This window comes from Girardinichthys multiradiatus, chromosome 10 (assembly GCF_021462225.1).
Source record: "Girardinichthys multiradiatus isolate DD_20200921_A chromosome 10, DD_fGirMul_XY1, whole genome shotgun sequence".
NCBI lineage: Eukaryota > Metazoa > Chordata > Actinopteri > Cyprinodontiformes > Goodeidae > Girardinichthys > Girardinichthys multiradiatus.
Window position 1 is genome coordinate 19,669,843 of NC_061803.1, and position 22,796 is coordinate 19,692,638.

General features: G+C 41.2%; 1 protein-coding gene across 1 annotated transcript in view; it reads right to left on the bottom strand.

Annotated features, from left to right (window-relative positions):
* Positions 1–22,796, bottom strand: part of gucy2g (guanylate cyclase 2g) — a 42,862-nt gene extending 20,066 nt beyond the window's left edge. The window contains exons 1-15 of the mRNA XM_047376541.1: positions 22,452–22,796; positions 20,839–21,187; positions 19,165–19,274; positions 18,139–18,321; positions 17,890–18,034; positions 8,798–8,933; positions 8,527–8,630; positions 8,259–8,425; positions 8,000–8,140; positions 7,686–7,769; positions 7,293–7,397; positions 7,129–7,200; positions 4,649–4,817; positions 4,414–4,569; positions 2,012–2,189 (exon numbers count right to left, since the gene is read on the bottom strand). Coding sequence (XP_047232497.1) covers positions 2,012–2,189; positions 4,414–4,569; positions 4,649–4,817; positions 7,129–7,200; positions 7,293–7,397; positions 7,686–7,769; positions 8,000–8,140; positions 8,259–8,425; positions 8,527–8,630; positions 8,798–8,933; positions 17,890–18,034; positions 18,139–18,321; positions 19,165–19,274; positions 20,839–21,187; positions 22,452–22,796 — 2,444 coding nt within the window. The remainder of the gene's footprint in view (positions 1–2,011; positions 2,190–4,413; positions 4,570–4,648; positions 4,818–7,128; positions 7,201–7,292; positions 7,398–7,685; positions 7,770–7,999; positions 8,141–8,258; positions 8,426–8,526; positions 8,631–8,797; positions 8,934–17,889; positions 18,035–18,138; positions 18,322–19,164; positions 19,275–20,838; positions 21,188–22,451) is intronic.

Sequence of the window (22,796 nt, forward strand, 5' to 3'; positions counted from 1 at the left end):
GTTGTGACTTTACAATAGTTTTCCACTCTGCTCTGCAAAATCATTCCTAATACATCTGATTGTAAGAATTTCCCTCGTCCACAGCCTTTTTTTAGTAAGTCCGCGTTTTCCATTAGATCCAGCTCTAAACTCTTGCTCGGCCATTACAAAACTTTAATTTTCTTTTGAGAAAGCCATTTATTGATTTACATCTACAGGGGTTGGACAATGAAACTGAAACACCTGGTTTTAGACCACAATAATTTATTAGTATGGTGTAGGGCCTCCTTTTGCGGCCAATACAGCGTCAATTCGTCTTGGGAATGACATATACAACTCCTGCACAGTGGTCAGAGGGATTTTAAGCCATTCTTCTTGCAGGATAGTGGCCAGGTCACTACGTGATACCGGTGGAGGAAAACGTTTCCTGACTCGCTCCTCCAAAACACCCCAAAGTGGCTCAATAATATTTAGATCTGGTGACTGTGCAGGCCATAGGAGATGTTCAACTTCACTTTCATGTTCATCAAACCAATCTTTCATCAGTCTTGCTGTGTGTATTGGTGCATTGTCATCCTGATAAACAGCACCGCCTTCAGGATACAATGTTTGAACCATTGGATGCACATGGTCCTCAAGAATGGTTCGGTAGTCCTTGGCAGTGACGCGCCCATCTAGCACAAGTATTGGGCCAAGGGAATGCCATGATATGGCAGCCCAAACCATCACTGATCCACCCCCATGCTTCACTCTGGGCATGCAACAGTCTGGGTGGTACGCTTCTTTGGGGGCTTCTCCACACCGTAACTCTCCCGGATGTGGGGAAAACAGTAAAGGTGGACTCATCAGAGAACAATACATGTTTCACATTGTTCACAGCCCAAGATTTGCGCTCCTTGCACCATTGAAACCGACGTCTGGCATTGGCATGAGTAACCAAAGGTTTGGCTATAGCAGCCCGTCCATGTATATTGACCCTGTGGAGCTCCCGACGGACAGTTCTGGTGGAAACAGGAGAGTTGAGGTGCACATTTAATTCTGCCATGATTCGGGCAGCCGTGGTTTTATATTTTTTGGATACAATCCGGGTTAGCACCCGAACATCCCTTTCAGACAGCTTCCTCTTGCGTCCACAGTTAATCCTGTTGGATGTGGTTCGTCCTTCTTGGTGGTATGCTGACATTACCCTGGATACCGTGGCTCTTGATACATCACAAAGACTTGCTGTCTTGGTCACAGATGCGCCAGGAAGACGTGCACCAACAAGTTTTCCTCTTTTGAACTCTGGTATGTCACCCATAATGTTGTGTGCATTTCAATATTTTGAGCAAAACTGTGCTCTTACCCTGCTAATTGAACCTTCACACTCTGCTCTTACTGGTACAATGTGCAATCAATGAAGACTGGCTACCAGGCTGGTCCAATTTAGCCATGAAACCTCCCACACTAAAATGACAGGTGTTTCAGTTTCATTGTCCAACCCCTGTATATTTGGGCTCACAGAGATGCCAAAAATCGAAATCATTCTTCATCTTTAGCTTTAAGGCAGACACCTGAAGGGTGGATCAAAACTGACTAGTATTTAGAACGTTTCATGGTTCAGTGCGCCTCAACAAAGAGTTTAGTTCCACCTAAGAAATCTAACCCCTGAGCATGATGCTGCCATGATCACATTTCACTGCAGGTATGTTGTTCTTTTGGAATACTGTCCAAAGGCTTTGGGAGATTGTAGTAATACCTGGATATTTTCTTTTCCATCTAGGTCTTTTTAAATTATGACGAAACATCCAGTTTAAGTAATTTCAATTTCAAAGTATTGAAAGAGATCACACTTACCAATAACCACGTCATTGCACCTTTTTTTTTTTTTACATTTCCCCTCAAACAGATTTAGTTGAATTATACAGGACATATGTCACCATAAAGTCAGAAAAAAGTCTGAAATGACTCATCTTGGTCTAGGTTTTACATGACTACAACCTGCCATTATTACAGGGGTGTTTAGACTTTTTATATATACTGGCAAACATACCTCTCTGGACTTATGTCCCTCAGTCTTCTCCGTATAGATCCAAAAGGTGGTCGGTGGTCAGGGTTTTCGCTCCAACAGGATCTGAGCAATGCATTGATCTTCTCATCACACAGCTGCTCACACAGCACTGGTCTGAGAGGTTCGCCTTGGAAAGGTGTCCGCAACTGCATTATAATCTCTTGAAACATACAAAAAAACCTTTAAATGACTGTATTTTTTGTGGCTTTAGATTCCCTCTTAATGTCCTACAAATTAGGAAGTTATTGTCTCAGTCATTTCTAAATAAGTTGCATTGATATTTGCTGATAAAAATGGGTCCCCTGAATGACAAACACATAAAACTTTTAACTTTATGTAATGATGCCCATTTGATGACGCCCATTTGAAATACAATCATTATTTCGGTCAATGTGAGATAGAAAAGGATTATAAGAACTGCAATGGATAGTAGGCTGTAGAGTTCCAAGTGCCATAGATTCATGCTTTTCAAGCCAATATTTGGCCATTCAGCCTGAGCTTGGATGATCACACCTGGCAAAAACCAGAATCAAATTAATTGAGTGAGGAAAAAATTGAATTTTATTGTGTACCCCTAGTCATATTATTATCATCATTATTACAACATTATCATGTTGATTCATTTATGATGTACTGTGCATTAGTGTAGTGGTTGCAATGCAGATTGTATCTGGATTTGTCTTGAATTTACACGTTATTTTCCAGAACTTAGGTTACGTTGCTGAAACTTATAAGTTACCGATATCTGAAGCTCTGTGAAAACACCTTGTAAATTCCACAATCTGTAACCAGGAAATTCTGGAGGAACGTGACCTTATCTTGTAGTCCAGTGCACTGTGAGTTTTGGAAAACAACCTGTTAGTAACACTAAAACTCTATTAGGTCACAAAATAACTTGTGACTTCAAGCAGAGGTAATTTATAGGTTTTGGGAAATGATCTGTATGCTCTGGAAAGTAACTTCTGAAAGCACCCTGCAGGTTACAAGAGGACCCTGTTGGTACTACAACCCAACTTGCAAGCTCCAGGAAAGTACATGTAAGCTATGGGCAAAAACTCTGTAAAATCTGGAAAATTACCTTGAAGTTCCTTAAATGCAACCTGTGAGGTTTTATGTACTTTAAGGTTACATGGAGAACGGACAGAACCATGTAAGTGGTACTAATGTAAATTCTGGAAAGTAGCCTGTCAGTTCTAGAAAGGTTAGCCTTGGGCTCTAATAACGCACCTTGTAAGACCTAGAAAAGTTTAATGTAAGTTCTAGGAAACTACCATGTATGATCTAATAGAGTTCAATGTAAATCCTGGAAACTAACCTGTTAAGTTGAGTGTCGCCTACAAGAACCTTTTCCAGGAAACAGGGTAATTTCCTGGGGCCATTATTATCATCCTGCATTTCTGTTGCATTTGCTAATGTAAAAATATTTCCAGGGTAGAAATTCAGCCCAGAAAAAGTCCCTTTTGGTGTTCCGTGTTTGTTCATTTACCAGAAACTTTTGCAGAAAGTGTTGTGGAGGAAGAGTGTCGAATTAGTGTTTTTTTTTTTTTTTTTTTGTCCTAAACTGTGACATGTCTCTCAGGCATTTATTCAATTAACATCTTTGCATGTTTCAAACTTTGTATTATTTAGATGTGTTAAAATACATTTTCACAGTGTAAATCATGTGAAATGATTACAGGTTTCTGGCTGGAAGACTGTGATTTAATCATGACCAGAGCCGTCACTCCTCTTTCATTTATGTTCTGAAGTGTGATTTTTAACTTACAAGACATTAACCTGTAAACTCTTGGAAAACATCCAGTAAGTTTTGGGAAAGTACTTTCTAAGTTAGTACCAAGTATGTTTTGTGGAAGTATCTATGACCTGAAAGTAACCTTAGTTTTAGCATGTTAAAAGTATGTTCTGAGAAGTAACCTGTGTGTTCCAGAAAGTACCCTGTAAGTTTTGAAACGTAACCCCTAGGTTATTGGGGAAAAAACATTTAAATTACAAGAAAGTAACCTGTTAGTTCTAAACATTGACCCGTATGCTTTTAAGAGTAACCTGTAGGCTCTAGAATGTAACCAGTAACTTACAAATGGAGTCCTGTTAGTTTTGGAACGTAAACCTGTTTATGAAAAATAACTGAAAGTTGTAGGGAAGTAACCTGTAAGTTCTATGAAACTACCCTTTACGTTCCAATAAAGTACCCTGTTAAACATTTTAGTTCTGCAGACAACCCTACTGATTCTGGAAAGTAGCTGGTTACGTCCAGAAAAAAAACTATAATTACCCTCCAAGTTGCAGAAAATATCCGTAAATTCTATGAAAGTCTTGGCTGTAGCGTTTACAGCTTTTCACATTTTGTCTGTTACAGTTTAAGTACACAGAAAAAATACACAAACCTTTTGGGTCTAGGTTGATGTCTTGGTATGGGCCACCTTTAGAGTTATACATGAGCTCCCACATAATGATGGCAAAGCTGTAGATGTCTCCTTTGGGTGTCCCATTACATGGAAGTCCAACCTGTCTTAGAAGCTCGGGGGCTGTCCAGTACAGATCTGAGACAAACACATATGTCCTCGTGTGAAATACTGTGCTCCTTCATGAAATTATAACTTTGATTTGTTTCAATGTTACCTTCATAATCAGGATTTTCCATTAGGCTGAGCTTGTTTTTTCCTCCATATTTAAACTCCCATAAGCCAAAACCAGAGAGCTTGATTTGTAGTCTGCTGTCCACCAGACATGTACTGGGCTTCAGGTTTCCATGAAATTTAAGGGTGCTGTTGTGAATGAAGTCCATTCCCTGAATCACAAAAACATTTTAACAGTAAAAAATAGAATGAAATAATGATAAAAGTAATGTCAAGGAATAACTAAATAGACGTTTTTAGAAAACAATTAACTGAATAAATATAGAGTTTTGCATTTTTACCAAAATATCTCTCTGTATTAACTATATATCAGTTCAGTTATGTGATTTTCCCTTGTCTAAAGTTCTCACCAAGGCTAATAAGTTGAAAAAAGTACAGTTTTTCTGTATTTGCCTTTTGTCAAACTTACTTGGTGTAATCTTGAATTAACAGTGATTAATCACTTTTGTATAGGCAGTTCAGTTCAATTTACCTTTTAGTGAACATATCTGACAGCATGCAGTACGCCAAAAAACAATAAAAAGCAGCACATCATCTAAAGAACCGATCTAAAGAAATTCAAGAAACTGTCACAAAAAAAAGTAATTGGCATTTATCTTACTAAAAAAAGCTACAAAGCCATTTTTAAATCTTTGGTACTCCAGTAAACTACAATGAGAACCATTACCAACATCTGATTGGTTTAGTCGATACTTAGTTTTTCACTGCTATTTTCCTTAATAAATGACATTTTCATTTGAAAACTGCTTTTGTATTTATTCAGGTTAACTTTGATAATAAATTTGTTTGATGACTTGAAACATGCATCTTTGAAACAGAACTCTAGAGATCTCAATAATACAGGTCCTTCTCAAAATATTAGCATATTGTGATAAAGTTCATTATTTTCCATAATGTCATGCTGAAAATTTAACATTCATATATTTTAGATTTATTGCACACTAACAGAAATATTTCCGGTCTTTTATTGTCTTAATACGGATGATTGTGGCATACAGCTCATGAAAACTCAAAATTCCTATCTCACAAAATTAGCATATTTCATCCGACCATTAAAAGAAAAGTGTTTTTAATACAAAAAACGTCAACCTTCAAATAATCATGTACAGTTATGCACTCAATACTTGGTTGGGAATCCTTTGGCAGAAATGACTGCTTCAATGCGGCGTGGCATGGAGGCAATCAGCCTGAGGCACTGCTGGGGTCTTATGGAGGCCCAGGATGCTTCGATAGCGGCCTTTAGCTCATCCAGAGTGTTGGGTCTTGAGTCTCTCAACGTTCTCTTCACAATATCCCACAGATTCTCTATGGGGTTCAGGTCAGGAGAGTTGGCAGGCCAATTGAGCACAGTGATACCATGGTCAGTAAACCATTTACCAGTGGCTTTGGCACTGTGAGCAGGTGCCAGGTCGTGCTGAAAAATGAAATATTCATCTCCATAAAGCTTTTCAGCAGATGGAAGCATGAAGTGCTCCAAAATCTCCTGATAGCTAGCTGCATTGACCCTGCCCTTGATAAAACACAGTGGACCAACACCAGCAGCTGACACGGCACCCCAGACCATCACTGACTGTGGGTACTTGACACTGGACTTCTGGCATTTTGGCATTTCCTTCTCCCCAGTCTTCCTCCAGACTCTGGCACCTTGATTTCTGAATGACATGCAGAATTTGCTTTCATCCGAAAAAAGCACTTTGGACCACTGAGCAACAGTCCAGTGCTGCTTCTCTGTAGCCCAGGTCAGGCGCTTCTGCCGCTGTTTCTGGTTCAAAAGTGGCTTGACCTGGGGAATGCGGCACCTGTAGTCCATTCCCTGTACACGCCTGTGCATGGTGGCTGTGGATGTTTGTACTCCAGACTCAGTCCACTGCTTCCGCAGGTCCCCCAAGGTCTGGAATCGGTCCTTCTCCACAATTTTCCTCAGGATCCGGTCACCTCTTCTCGTTGTGCAGCGTTTTCTGCCACACTTTTTCCTTCCCACAGACTTCCCATTGAGATGCCTTGATACAACACTCTGGGAACAGCCTATTCGTTCAGAAATTTCTTTCTGTGTCTTACCCTCTTGCTTGAGGGTGTCAATAGTGGCCTTCTGGACAGCAGTCAGGTCGGCAGTCTTACCCATGATTGGGGTTTTGAGTGATGAACCAGGCTGGGAGTTTTAAAGGCCTCAGGAATCTTTTGCAGGTGTTTAGAGTTAACTCGTTGATTCAGATGATTAGGTTCATAGCTCGTTTAGAGACCCTTTTAATGATATGCTAATTTTGTGAGATAGGAATTTTGGGTTTTCTTGAGCTGTATGCCAAAATCATCCGTATTAAGACAATAAAAGACCTGAAATATTTCAGTTAGTGTGCCATGAATCTAAAAGATATGAATGTTAAATTGTCATCATGACATTATGGAAAATAATTAACTTTATCACAATATGCTAATATTTTGAGAAGGACCTGTAAATATACTTACATTAACAATGTCATAAGCAAATGAGAGCTTAAACATCCATTCCAGATCAACATCTGAAGCCCCAAAAACATCCTTTAGAAACAGAATTAAATGATGGTTGAATATTTTCTTTATTTTGGTTGCAAACTTAGCTTGACATGAAGAAATAAAGATTTCTTACTTACCTCAAGACTGCCTTTCTTGCAGTACTGGATTACCAAACAGATGTTTGGTGGCTCAATGCATACACCAAAGAACTGCACCAAGTTTTCATGTTTCATCTCCTTCATCTTTCTTAAAAGGTTTCAGATGATTAGGCACAGAGAAGCTATAGTTTTATGTGTATTAAGAAAATAAGTTATGTTTCCTACACGTATATTATATGGGTATTTTTAAAAAGGTAAAAATATACTACTATAATACTTTTAAGCGTACCTTCAGACTTGTTTGTAAACTTGTCACATATGTAAATACCTATTGAGTTCCAATTATTTGATTTATTGTTTTACAGCAGTTACACTATTTAGTCCTAATGCACAAAACAATTAAAGACTCCAGAACAACATAAGGAACTTTACCAGATTAAATTCTGCAATGACTGAAGGTTTCTGGAAATTACAGTTTATATAGTTCTTGATGTACTTGATGGCCACCTGATTTCCCTGTATTAAAATAAAGAACTTATATCAATCAACAAGAATCATTTTAGTGAGATTAAGTAATATGAAAAAAAGTAATTAAAATTCCCAAAGTAATTTTTTGGTTAATGAATGATTGCTAGTCCAGTTTGTTACTTACCCTACTGAGGTGCAAGATGTTGCTTATTGTAGTCAAATAATGATGACCTTTTCAATATGCATTTATTTATTTTTCTGAAAAAAGAACTTCTCACCTGGTAGAGGCCTATGGTTGTATAGATGTGCTCTCTGCCGGTTTTGTCCCTCAGATCATAACTGTGGCTGGAAAAGTTGCTCTGACAGCTGCTGTTCCCGCTGTGACTACCTGTAGAGCTTTGACATATACCCTGATTTCCCTGAAAGACATATGACATAAAACTGGGCAAAAATAGACAAGCAAACAAGCTGGAAACTGAAAACCAATCATAGACAATTGCAGCTCTTTTGATTCTTTAACTATCTGAGCACTCGCACTAGGGGCTCCCTGATGATGGTGATGTCACTGTAGTTGATTATCCACCAGTTGGAGTCATCCAACCTTGTCTGTAGCCGAAACTTTTGAAGCATGAGAACCCCAATCCACAAAACCGCCACTACACCGATGAGGGGGAAGATCACAAGGACAGCCAACAGGGCAATTTCTGTGTCATAGAAATGATCACAGTAATTACTTACTACTGAAAAGATTAGATGTACATATTTATTATTCTTTTATATGCTTTGGTTTAAAGTTGTACTTTACCATTGGTCAGCCACTCGCAGAGCTCATCCTTGAAACCACATTCTGGCACATCAGATGGAGGCTTTCCCTTCGGCCAAATGACAGAAGCATACATAGGTGTCGGTCTGCATGAGACAATATAATGAGTCAATTAAAGACTGAAATACTTATTATTGCACTAAAACCTGCAAGCACTTTGCAAAAGTATTAGTGCCCCTTGATATTTATTTGGTTTTTGTCATGTCAAAACCCCATACTTCACAGTGTTTTAATAATTAAAATATGTTTTTACCTGACACTTTTGGTTTGGCTTTCAAAATTCAGGATAGGCACAAACATGGTGCTGCCTCCTACACGCTGCAGATCATAAATGGAATAGTCCATACATCTTTCCCCCTGTTCATCAAAGTGAACTAGTCCAGAGGCACCTGCAGATGATAAGCCATAGCTGCATTGGATAGTGTGACAAAATGTTAGATTACAATGTTTCATTTTGCTAATTGTGTGGCACAGTATGTGCCTTAGATTATATTATTACAATTTGCCCTGTTGTCATTTTGCAGAGTATTTCACGCTGAGGATTTGCTCCCAAGGCTTGAAATCTGGTGGGGGGGTTATGGTGCAGGACAGTATTTGTTGATCAGCCTAAGGTACGATTGCGTGGAAATTGCTACATTTTTCTTAATCAGACAATGCATTCTAGATGTGACTTTTTTATATTTTAAAACCGACCCTTCAAATATCCATATATAACCTCAATAAACGGGAGTAAAACGGAAAGCAATAGACTCTTGCCAACACTTACAATCTCTTTCTCTATTGTAAATCCTCAAGATTTGTTGCTACACTGGGAGTAAAACATCTGCAAGATGTTTGAAGTAAATGATACAAGTGTGTTTTTATTTACCACTTATTTGTAACATATCTGAACATTTTAGCATTCATCTCATGTGTGAAAACTGTCAGTGTTACGTATGGCGCTGACCCACAAGCAGAATCATGCTCAAGGGAAACGGGTACAAGTTTGAAAAAAGGTTTATTTAAGGAGAATGGATTGGTATGGAGTGCAGGAACAACTGTAAGGAAAAATGACAAGTGTCACAGTAAATGAAACCGGAACATAAATGTGAAATGTCTCTTATTAGGAGGGAGTAGGCAATCCTCCAGGAGGAGAGAGATTCGGACTGGAGAAGGAGTGAATATGGAGACAATGGTAAGTCCGATGATTTCTTAGTTACTTGGGTTAGAGCTTGGAGTGCAGGTGAAGCGTCAGCGGAGAAGTGGAGGGTGGACAGGTTAGGTTGAATGGTCTCTGGAGAATCCGGGTCCGGAAGCAGCCAGCCAGGGAAGTTCCAGAGTTCGGCGTCGGGTAGGTGTGTGTGGAAGATCCTTCCTGGGGAGATCCTAGGAGCGAGGCTAGTGCGAAACGAAGCCACTGGGACCAGCCTGGGTAACCTCCAGGTAGTCAGTCGCTGGTTCAGTCACTAAGAAGAACAAAGAACAAGTTAAACATTGTTAAAGGCAAAGTACACATAAACTTAATTAATACGAGGCTGGCTGAGTAGCTACCACAGAGGCTAATACTCGAGCGACGAGATGCTGGCTGCTTCCTGCTTAAGTACTCCAGGACTCAATCACCGAGATGTCTCCACCACTGCTAAGCACCAGTGCCTACTAGGAGTCAAAAAAAAAAAAACACAGACAGAAACATACAACAGAAACTCCAGCCCCAACATCCCTCTTCCCCCCCCCACCCCCCCCCCCCCCCCCCCCCCCCCCAGCTAAATGTGACCAGGGACGCTCAAAGGTTGTAGTAGACCAGTTGGGGGTTGGTTACTACTCTTGTTTCTTGAGCAAACTGTACAGGTAAGCACCCATTCCTGGACGTCCTGGTGCAAAGAGGGCCACCAGTACTGTCTGTTAATCAGGGAAAGAGTGCGGCTTACCCCTGGATGTGCAGAGAACCTAGCTATCATGAATTGCTTAAATAGTCGAAGTAGAACAAAACCAGAGGATGAAACAGACTCAGCACACAGGATAAGACAGTAAATGAGGTTTATTTCTACTGTAGACTTTGTTTAAGGAATCTTGAGTTGGAGTTGTCCAGAAGCCAGAGGAGGAGGAGGTAAACCCAGGAATCCAAGGAGAGGGAGAGAGTACTGGTGATGAGAATATTTACAGTGCAGTCCTTAGGAGGGAGTATTACCAGATGTTGGCAGGCAGGTAGGCCGATAGGCAGGTCGACAGGCAGACAGGCAGGCAGACGGATAGGCAGACAGACAGGAGTCCACATAACTGAGGTTATGTTCCAGCAAAGGTCTGTATCAGCAGCTACCTTAAGAAGCCCATGAGCTCATTAGGAAAATGCATTGCAGCTACAGACAATGAGCTGCCAGAACCAACCAGAAGGGGAGGGGCAGAGATCCTGCAGTACCCTCCCCTCAACGATTGCCTCCAGGCAATCCAGAACGTTTTTCAGGATGGCGTTTGTAAAAGGACGTGATGAGAGCAGGGTCCAGGATGTAAGAACGGGGAACCCAGGTTCTCTCTTCAGGTCCATATCCTGCCCAATCCACAAGATATTGAAAACCACGCCCCCTACGCCGAACATCCAGGATACGATTGACCGTATATGCAGGGTGGTCATCAATGAGTCGAGCAGGGGGAGGGGGCTTGGTGGGAGGACTCAGGGGGCTTTCCGAGACTGGCTTGATCTGGGAAACATGGAAAGTAGGGTGAATGTGCATGGAAGATGGTAGTTTGAGTCTCACCGCAGATGGGTTGATGATCCTCTCGATGAGAAAAGGGCCAATGAAACGGGGGGCCAACTTTCTAGAAGTATCTTTTAATTTAATATTCCTGGTGGAAAGCCAGACTCTCTGATTGACGCGGTCGACAGGTGCAGCAGAACGGTGACGGTTAGCGAACCTCTTATTTTGTTCCAGAGTGCGTAGGAGGGTCCTCCTGGTCTGTTGCCAGATCCTGCGACAACTGGAAACATAATGCTGAACAGAGGGGACCAGGATGTCAGATTCAACACTGGGAAACAGCGGAGGTAGATAGCCCAGTGAAGCCTCAAAGGGGGACAAACCAGTAGCAGAGGAAGTATGTGTGTTGTGAGCATATTCGATCCATGTGAGATGTTTGCACCAAGAAGAGGGGTTGTCATTTATTATGCACCTCAAGGCGACTTCAAGTTCCTGGTTGCATCTTTCTGTCTGTCCATTAGATTGGGGGTGGTATCCAGATGAAAGACTTATGGAGGCACCAAGAGCCTTGCAGAACTCCTTCCAGACTCGCGAGATGAACTGCGGGCCTCAGTCAGAAACAATGTCCAAAGGTATGCCATGGATGCGGAAAAACGTGGAGAACCAGGAGTTGGGCAGTCTCCAATGCAGACGGAAGCTTGGGTAAAGGAACAAAATGGACTGTTTTAGAGAATCTGTCAACAACAGTAAGGATGACTGTGTGTGGCAGGAGACCAGTGATGAAATCAACGGAAATGTGGGACCAGGGGCGGCTAGGGGTGGGCAGAGGTTGAAGAAGACCAGCAGGGGGTTGATTAGTGTTCTTGTTTCAAGCACATGTGGGACAAGCTGCAACAAAATCTTTAATGTTGAGGTTCATAGTCGGCCACCAGAAAAACCTTTTGGTAAATGTGATCATACGAGTCACCCCAGGATGACAAGTCAGTTTATTGTTGTGCACCCAATCCAGAACTTTATCGACGACAGAGTTGGGAACGAACAGCTTGCCCACTGGGCCAGTACCTGGGTCAGGTTCAGACCTCTGTGCCTCCCTGATGTCCTTTTCAATGGCCCAGGTGAGGGCACCCACAATACAAGAATCCGGTAGGATGGAAGATTCAGTCTTGAGTTAGTCAGAATGAGAGAACTGGCGAGAGAGAGCGTCAGGCTTAATGTTCTTGGAACCGGGTCTGTAGGAGATAGAAAAATGAAAACGAGCAAAAAACAGAGACCAACGGGCTTGTCTGGGGTTAAGTCTCTTGGCATTTTGAATGTAGGAGAGGTTCTTGTGATCAGTCCAAATGAGAAAAGGGACTTCAGTACCCTCTAACCAATGCCGCCATTCCTCAAGCGCCAACTTGATGGCTAAAAGTTCACGGTTGCCCACATCATAATTCTGCTCTGCTGGAGACAAGCGACGAGAAAAATAGGCACATGGATGTACTTTATCATCCAGAGGAGACCGTTGAGATAGAATAGCCCCTACTCCAATGTCAGAAGCATCAGCCTCTACAATAAATTGTGCACATGGATCAGGATGGGTCAATATGGCTGCTGAAGAAAATAGAGTCTTTAACTCACCAAATGCCCTTTCTGCCTCAGGAGTCCAATGGAACGTTTTCAGAGAGGAGGTGAGTTGAGTGAGAGGTGCTGTGACCTGACTGTAGTTCCTTATAAACCTCCTATAAAAATTTGCAAATCCCAAGAACCTTTGAAGTTGCCTGCGATCAGTTGGAGTAGGCCACTCTGCCACTGCCTTGGTTTTCCCAGGATCAGTTCTGTACCTGCCTGCCTCAAAAATAAAACCCAAAAAAGACACAGATGTGACACTGAATTTGCACTTTTCGGCTTTAACAAAGAGTTGATTCTCAAAAAGCCTCTGGAGAACTGTTCTGACATGCTGGCGATGTTGTTCTATGTCCTGGGAAAAAATCAAAATGTCATCCAGATAAACGAAAACAAAGAGGTTGAGAAAGTCACGAAGAACATCATTAATAAGAGCCTGGAAAACAGCAGGTGCATTAGTCAACCGAAAGGCATAACCAAATACTCAAAATGTCCTAGGGGGGTTTTGAAAGCCGTTTTCCACTCATCACCCTCTCGGATCCGGACCACAGTGAAGATCTTGGCAGAATGTAATTGTTCATGTATGGAATCAATAAGTGGTAGTGGGTATTTATTTTTAATAGTGATTTGATTCAATCCTCTATAATCAATACAAGGTCTTAATGTGCCGTCCTTCTTACCCACGAAGAAGAATCCGGCGCCAACAGGGGAGGTAGACGGACGAATGATCCCAGATGCTAAAGAATCCTCAATGTACTCTTTCATGACCTTTCTCTCGGGTCCGGAGAGATTAAAGAGTCTGCTGGATGGTAGCAGAGCGCCTGGGAGGAGATCAATAGGGCAGTCATAGGGGCGATGCAGAGGTAAAGAAAGAGCCCCTTGTTTGCTAAACACAGGTGCGAGATTGTGGTATTCAGGTGGAACTTTGGACAGATCAACAGGCTCAGAAGGTTTGAGTTGTTTGATAGAGTGAGAGACAGCAGTTCTTAAGCAGTTCTGGAGACAGAAATTACTCCATCTCTCTACTCTGCCCTCCACCCAATTAATAGCGGGATTATGTTTCTGCAACCAGGGAAACCCCAAAACTAATTGTGGAGAGATGGAAGAGACAACAAAGAACTCACCCCATTCATGATGGTTACCAGAGGTGATGATGTGAAGCTGAGGCACTTTAAATCTCACTTGAGACATGGTTTGACCAGTGATGCCAGTGACAGAAAGGGAATTGTTGAGAGGCTGAGAGGGTATTTGAAGTTTGTCAACCAGATCCGAGGAAATAAGATTCTGTTCAGCACCAGAATCAATAAAAGCGTCAACAGGAAACTTCTCTTGGCCAACAATAATAGTGACTGGAAAACACAGACGAGAGACAGGGGAAGAATGGGATATGCTCATCAACGTCCCCTGACCTATTGACGAGCCCTCTTTTCCCTTCTTGGGGCATCTTGTGATAAAATGTCCTCCTCGTCCACAATATAGGTAAAAACCACCCTCAAAGCGACGTTGTCGTTCCTCTGGGGAGAGTCGAGTGTGACCAATCTGCATCGGCTCCGGTTCCGCAGATCCCTCTGAAGAGGAAGTGGGTGCGTCGAGGAAAGTGGTTCGAGGCGCCAGAGAGTGCTGCCACTGTGAATTGTAGTTCCTTTCTGTTTGTCTCTCTCTTAGACGGTTGTCAATGCGGATCGATAGGTTGATTAATTCATCCAGTCTTTCGGGTTCATCTCTCAAAACCAACTGGTCCTTTACTTGATCTGCAAGGGAATTAACAAACATACCCTTGAGTGCCGCTTCATCCCAACCCACTTCCTGCACTGCCACCTGGAAGTCGATGGCGAACTCCCCCAACGCTCTCCTTTCCTGTTTGAGGGTGAGTATCTTCTTAGCCGCTGCCTCCTGCTGGAGTGGTTGATCGAAGACTCTCTTGAAGTGACTGAAAAAAATGGCATAACTAAGAGACTCAACAGGGTTAGATGCCAAATAGGCTTGCGCCCAGCGCAGAGCAGATCCCTTTAGCGAGGTAACAATATAAGTAATCTTGGAGGCAGCAGTAGGGAAAAGGGAGGGGGAACGACTAAATGCTAATTCACATTGGAGAGAAAAACCACCAAAGTTATTAGGATTACCATCAAACAGTTCAGACGGACGGAGGTCAGGCTCTCGGATCCCAGAAGATAGAATTGAGGGTGGCTGAGGATTCTCTAAACGAACTGGAAAATTAGAAGAGGCAGGTGAGAGTTTGGTTATGTTTTTGCTTAAAGCATGACCCATACCACCAAGTTCCGTGAGATGAGAATCCGTAGTCCTTTGTTGTTGCCGTAGCTGTTGAAGCATGGTTTCAGTAGATTGTAGGCGTTCCTTTAAGGAAGTCTGTTCATCATCTGAATTGTTCTTCGACATGTTAGATGGCTGGAACATACTATCATGAATTGCTTAAATAGTCGAAGTAGAACAAAACCAGAGGATGAAACAGACTCAGCACACAGGATAAGACAGTAAATGAGGTTTATTTCTACTGTAGACTTTGTTTAAGGAATCTTGAGTTGGAGTTGTCCAGAAGCCAGAGGAGGAGGAGGTAAACCCAGGAATCCAAGGAGAGGTAGAGAGTACTGGTGATGAGAATATTTACAGTGCAGTCCTTAGGAGGGAGTATTACCAGATGTTGGCAGGCAGGTAGGCCGATAGGCAGGTCGACAGGCAGACAGGCAGGCAGACGGATAGGCAGACAGACAGGAGTCCACATAACTGAGGTTATGTTCCAGCAAAGGTTTGTATCAGCAGCTACCTTAAGAAGCCCATGAGCTCATTAGGAGAATGAATACGTTGCAGCTGCAGACAATGAGCTGCCAGAACCAACCAGAAGGGGAGGAGCAGAGATCCTACACTAGCTGTGTGGAACCACTGAATAACCCTAGACCTTACCGCAGCAAGGACATATGTACGGTTGGTAGGCCCGTTACTAGGGTCAGGCTCTGTGCTTAGTGCTCGGGAGACCGGTTCCTCAATCTCCCAAGACACAGATCCGATGGTCCAGGCAGGGGGCACAATAGGTTCAGGTAGCTTCTCAGAGTCATCTGGTGCTAACTGCCGGGAAAGAGCATCAGGCTTGGAGTTCTTACTCCCAGGTCTGAAAGAGATGGTTAGATTAAACCGAGAAAAATAGAGACCAACGGGCTTGTCATGGGTTAAGTCTTTTAGCAGTCTGTAAATAAGCCAAGTTCTTGTGGTTGGTTCAGACTAAAATAGGGTGAACGGCAACCTCTAACCAGTGTCTCCACTCCTCGAAGGCTAGCTTAATAGCAAGGAGTTCCCCGTCACCCACATCATAATTCCGCTCGGCTTGGCTCAGCCAATGCGAAAAATACCCACAAGGGTGCAGTTTGTCATCGTCAGAGGAACGTTGTGAGAGTACTGCTCCCACCCCAGTGTCAGAGGCTTCGACTTCCAAAATTAACTGTCTGGAGGGATCTGGATGTTTTAAAATGGATGTCTGGGCAAACTTCTCCTGAAGAACACGGAAGGCTTGATCTGCAGTGGAGTTCCAAAGGAAGTACACTTTAGTGGAAGTTAGTGCAGTTAAAGGTGCTGCTGTCTGGCTGTAGTTCTGGATGAAGCGGCGGTAGAAATTGGCGAAACAAAGCCACTGGGGCCAGCCTGGGTAACCTCCAGGTAGTCGCCGGTATAATCCTTGGAAGGTCCTTGAAAACGTAGTTAGTGTTTGAACAAAGCCACCGGGGCCAGCCTCGGTAACCTCCAGGTAGTCGCCGGTTCAGTTCACTAAGAAGAACAAAGAACAAGTTAAACGTTGACGAAGGCAAAGTACACATAAACTTAATTAATACGAGGCTGGCTGAGTAGCTACCACAGAGGCTAATACTCGAGCGACGAGATGCTGGCTGCTTCCTGCTTAAGTACTCCAGGACTCAATCACCGAGATGTCTCCACCACTGCTAAGCACCAGTGCCTACTAGGAGTCAAAAAAAAAAAAAAAAACACAGACAAAAACATACAACAGAAACTCCAGCCCCAACATTACCACCCCCACCCCACCCGCCCATCAACGACCATCACCTGGCGGTCCAGAAACAGAAGGATGGGAAGCAAAGTGGGGTTACAAATAAAAGATTGAGGAACCCAAGAACAATCCTCGGGACCATAACCCTCCCAATCCACCAGAAACTGCCAGCCCCGTCCAAAAACAGCTTATTGTCAATGGGTATAAGTTTTTTTTATGAGAAAATTACAATTTCCTGCTGAATATTATTCACCTGAATTTTTAGATTGTAGGTACAAACACATAAAAAACTGCTTTTTACCAGTGAAATGAGACATAATTCAAGAATGAGGATCTCATTAGTTCTACAGCAGATTCCAATATTCATCCTCCAATCGTAATACAAACTGCTTATTGATTAGGAAGCATTTGCTTCAAAACCCAAGGTCCCTGTCGGCTACCAACTGTGATAAAACTGCTGCATTTGATAACCTGTTCCCAAATAAGACTTTATTATGGTGCATTTGTATTTGCTTACGTGATAATAAGCTCTTGTAAATAACTTTACATTCTTTCAGGATTTGTCTAAAATACAACTTAAAAAGGTAGATTCAAGAGTCCTTGGAAATTATGATTGAAATTAGGAACTTCTTGGTGAGTATAATTGAAAATGTACATATTTCACGAAACCAATTCAAGAAGTGACATATTCTCTAGATCTGTGATACACAAAAGTAATGTCAATTGTTTGTTTCAATGAATTTTGATCATTATGGCTCACAGCTAATGAATTCCCTAAATATATGTTCTCTCAAAAGTCAAAATATAAGATAAAATAAAACCAATAAAACATATAAAATACAGAAACCTTTTGTTACAAACAAGTTGTGACCAACAACATCATGTGCAAGACTCCTGACTTGACAGTTGTCCTGCAGATAGTCATTGACACTCCACAAAAAGGGGTAACCCACTAAAAGTCATTGCTAAAGGAGATGGCCTAATAATTATGATACAAAACCACAAAAAAAAAAAACAGTGCTATGAAATATTGTGATCGTGAGCAGAGTTTATATTTACCTTGAAATCGAATTTTCTCTCTGGTTTTCAGTTTCTCCAGAAGCTGTCGGCCATCATGAGGATCTTTTCCTTCTTTTAGAATTTCCTTCAGTCCCATCACATAAAGAAGTACTGCATCGTGGAGATAAACTGAATAGGGGCTAACCTGAGATTTATTAAGGAAAATTGACAAATTAAAATATTTTCAGGTTCAAATGATCAGATTATCTATTAGGATTTTTCTCAACTATGTCTTTACAGCTTTCCCACCTCACTTTCAGATGTCAGGTTACTCCAAAAAGGATGTCCTTTCAGTCTTTGAAAAACCTGTTTGAAGAAATCATAGTACTCGTGTCCTTCGTAGGACTTCTGGCCAATAACAAATGTCATGTCAAACGCTCTTGTCACATCCTGGCTTACCCTGCTATTTAGGGCACTTTTCCACCAGTTATCCTAGAAAAAAACAATCAACAGGAAACACAGAGGATGAGTTGGATAGGAGACCTAATTTAGTTTATCATTATCACACAAATACTAAACAGAAAAGTGTTATTATGTTTTTGAGGGAAAAAATGGTTTATTGAGCAATGTACATCAATTATTGGTGGAAATCTGTAAAACTTGGGATGCTTTCCTTTTTTCATTCAGTACAGGAATCACTGTGCTGGACACTCAACTGCACTTTATTACCTGTTCAATTGCTGCCTAACACAAAGAGTGAATAAGCCAATCCCAGCGCAGCAATTCAGAACATTTCATTATTTAGGTGTAGTGAAGACAACATGCCACTCTTACCATTATGTCTTAGATAAGATTTACTCTTTTCTTCTCCTTAACATAGAAAGTACTCCTAGATCAGTGCTTCTATATTTTTTGCTTGTATGCGCTGTCTTCTCAAACTCCTTGTCGGTGGTGGCAGATGACTGCTCAAACTGAGCCAGGTGTGAGCAGCCATCGCTTTTTTCCTGTTAAAGGAGAGTCTTCTCCACCACTTTTACTCATTGCGTGTTCAGTATGAGGGATTGCTGCAAAGTTAAAAAGTCCATGCAAATGACTGTGCACTGTCACTAGGTGCTCTTTTCAGGAGTAATTGCTGCAAGTCAGTGATGCAATAGGATCAGCTGGTTTTCTTTCCAATGCTGTTCAGTTTCCTTCTATTCCTTCCCACCATTTTTCTTTAACCCTGTGATATTTTCAAAGAACGTCAGGGAAGTCTCCCTCTTTTTGATATGAAACCTTCTCTGCTGCTTGTGCAGCTGAATATATTTCATTTGCTTCCCTCTCCATTTCACTGACCTCGAACTGCTGCATCAGGAAGAACACGTAGTCGCCATTCATAAGACCCTGACGCTCAGCCTCCAGCAGCAGAGCCATGGAGTCCTCTCTGTTTGTTATCACCACAATAACTGGTGAACAGATTTTAGAGAGTTTAATTTACAAGAACAACAAATGCCACTGCTCAACATCTGTAGCCCAGAGTGTTTATATCAGACTAAAATGTTGACAATAAAAAACTGCTACTTCTAAAGTTAATTTGTTAGATTATCTTTATATTAATTAAAATAAATAATACAAAATAAAGTTCTATATTTAAAGGAAACAAAGAAATAAGGCTTAAAATAAAATAGAATAAAATGTAAACAACATGATGATCAGAAGTTTATTTTCACTCATCAGTGGTGTGAATGACATTTTAATTTTGGGTTTTTAATGATTCATTGGAACCGATCCTTTTTCATGGTGAACTTATTATAAAACATACAATCTAAATGAATGTGGGAGCACAAGTTTGAATATGTTGTGTATTTTTTTTAATCCAAATACAGTCACAATTTTACATACATCCCCACTAATGTCTCTAAAGATAAACTGCAAACGTTTGTTTCCATAAACAAGCTTCTGGAATGATCTTAGCAGAATTATGCCCTCTGTTCCAGTCAGAAATTAGAGGGTTCATTTAGGTGGTTAGTTTCCTGCCACTGGCCAGGCTTTTAAGTATAGTTTATATAGCATTAACAGGGTTGACATCAGAGGAATTTTAGAGCTTGCTGTCTGCACTCCAAATCCAGTTTTGATCTGTGTTGGGATCATTATTGGAATACCCAACTCAGTCTAAGTTTTAACCATCTGACTCAAGCTGTTCCCTCCTCATATTTAGGAATCACCAAGGCACATGTCAACCATGCACTGGAAACTGCTGGAACACCAGTGTCAGTGTTCAGAGTGAAACCAATTTCACCCTGTCGACTATTGTGAAGGCATCAATTAAGAAAGAAAAACCCACTCTAAAACCAATCCATTCAAGCTTGACTGAAATATCCAGCTGCCAACATGGAAGAAGCCAAATGTCTTCTAGAGAAAGGGTTCATGGGCAGACAAGACAAAGACTGAGCGATATGGCTACAATGATAAGAAGTATAGTTGGAGGAGTGAAGATGAGGCTTTTAAAAATAAGAAAACAGCTCTTATGCATGGCAATGGTACCATCATTATCTTTTAATTCCTTTTTAACTAGCTGTTACAACTCATTGTACCTTTCCAGGCTTAAACCCTGGTGAAGGTGACAGAACTATGCCTAAAAGCAAAGCATACTGCAGGAGACTATGCAAATTACAAGGACTATTCTAATTTTAATAGGAACAGTGGTAAAATGTACAACCAGAATTGTGCCAGAAGTTTGATGTCTAGAACAAGCTGATGGTTGAGGTGCAACTGGATGGTTTTTTTTATTTTGTTTGACTGTGTATAAGGTGAAAATCCACAATTAATTCAAAGCTGTGCAAGCAGTTTTCTTTTTAAAGTTCATTCCAGTTGTTTGTTTGTAAAAATAATTCCCCTCTGAAATAGGAACGGTAGGAATGTACACAACAAAATCCACAAAAACTCTAAGGTAATATGATACTCATGTTAATGATGAGTGGTGTTACATATGATTGCGGTTGTGTACATATGAGTGAACACCTCCTTTACCTCTGGCCACTGTTGAGATGTGCTTGATGTTCTGATAAAGGAGATCAGGATTACTTGTGTCAAAATTCAATTCTGTGGTCAATTTGAAATGAGTTCTGAGGTGATTCTCCACCGTTTTCCACAAAGCATCCACTTTCTCCCAGGTGTTTGTGTTCAACCCCCCTCCGATCATTGCCACGTGTCTCCACCCGAAGAACTCCAGGGTTTTCACTAGAACCTCTGAGCTCCATTTAAGAGGGGGCATGATTTTGATATAGGAGTCATACATTTCACTGTCTTCAAGTTTGGAGGACTGGCCCACAAAGCCAATCATGGGAATGTTCCACGCTGATGCAATAAGACCAGTGACCTGAAAAGTTCCAAGTGGAGCAATTAAATCATCATAACAGGTTGAGAAATACTCAAATTTAAAAGTTTGAAGTAATTTTATTCTCATTGTGTGCCACAGTCTTACTCAGGATGAAGGGTTGATGCAAAATCACGATTTGGTTAGATTAATTTTTACATTGTTTCTATGTTTTGAAATCCATCATTAATATTGTTAAATTTGTTTATATAACCTGACTGACTAAACAGATTAGTTAGTGTTGTTTTCTACATTCTCACTTATGGGCCTCTGTTATTCTCTGTGGCCGAGTATTTATTGAAAGCCAATTTGCATTTTTCATTTAATGTCTGTTGATATTTCATAAATTGTATAGCACTTTATTAAGTCCCCAGAGACCTCAAAGCGCTTTACACTACAATCAGTCATTCACCCCTTCATACACACATTCACACACTGACAGCTGCACTGTGGCAAACTGACAGACGTGTGGCTGCCATACACAGGCACCACCAAGCCCTCTGACCATCATCTGAAGGAAAGGAAGGTGAAGTGTCTTGCCCAAAGACACAACGACTGAGACAGAATGGGGGTTCGAACAGGCAACCCACCAGTTACAGGAAGAACCTCTGCCACTGTCACCACCGTCACCTCACCAAAGTCAAACTAAAGTTAAAAGAAACACCAACCAATGATCTTGTATTATAAATAAGCTATCTAGTGGTGATATAAAAATATTGTGTTTATTTGCAGATAATACAAATGAATAATTGCTATTGCTAAGCATTTTTTTATGTTTTAACGTTCTTTAACTGATGATACCAATCACATCACTCCAGTGGAGTTTATAACATCCATTTTAATTTACAAAAAGTAAAATATAAAATAGATTATCATTTCTATGCATTTTCTAATCAAATATTTAGATTACGGTTTTAAATATATTTTTAGAAAGATCTGCAAGGGTCTTATTTTAAAGGGAACATTAAGAAGAAAATAAGGTCACACCTGCAGGATGACCCACATACAATTTGTTTTTCTTCTTATCTGGTTTAACAAGAATGCATGTTGAAGAAAATATCCTAAAATAAGAAGTGTTGCTTTTAAAAATAATCTGCCGCCTTTGTTTATACAAATAAGGGTATGCCTTATAACGGGAAAACATTTTTGTAGAAATTTAGAAAGACATTTACACATTTTCAGAAAATGACAAACACTACAAACCCTTCATGATTTTTGTCCGTGTAATCATAAAAAGATAAGAGTGTAAATATGATCTAAATTGTACCTCTGCTTCCTCGGGACATGCTGGACCAAACAGAGCTGTTACATTTTCTCTCAACACCTGCTGGATGAATCCTCCCAGGGACACTTTGGGATTACAGTTGGTGTCCTTGTACACAATATCCAGACTGTAGTTGCCCAGGAAGGAGCGGTTCTTGTTCACCTTTTCCACAGCTATCTGAATAGCCGAGCCCAGCCGTTGGGCGCTGAAGGGGAAGGACACGTTCCAGGGAGCCTGGAAGCCAATGAGCAGCTTGTGATTTGGAGATCCATTGCTGCTGCTGTTATGGCTGATCATGGCGGCAGCAGTTGTAAAAAGCGTAAGGTGGAGCAACAATATGTGGCTCAT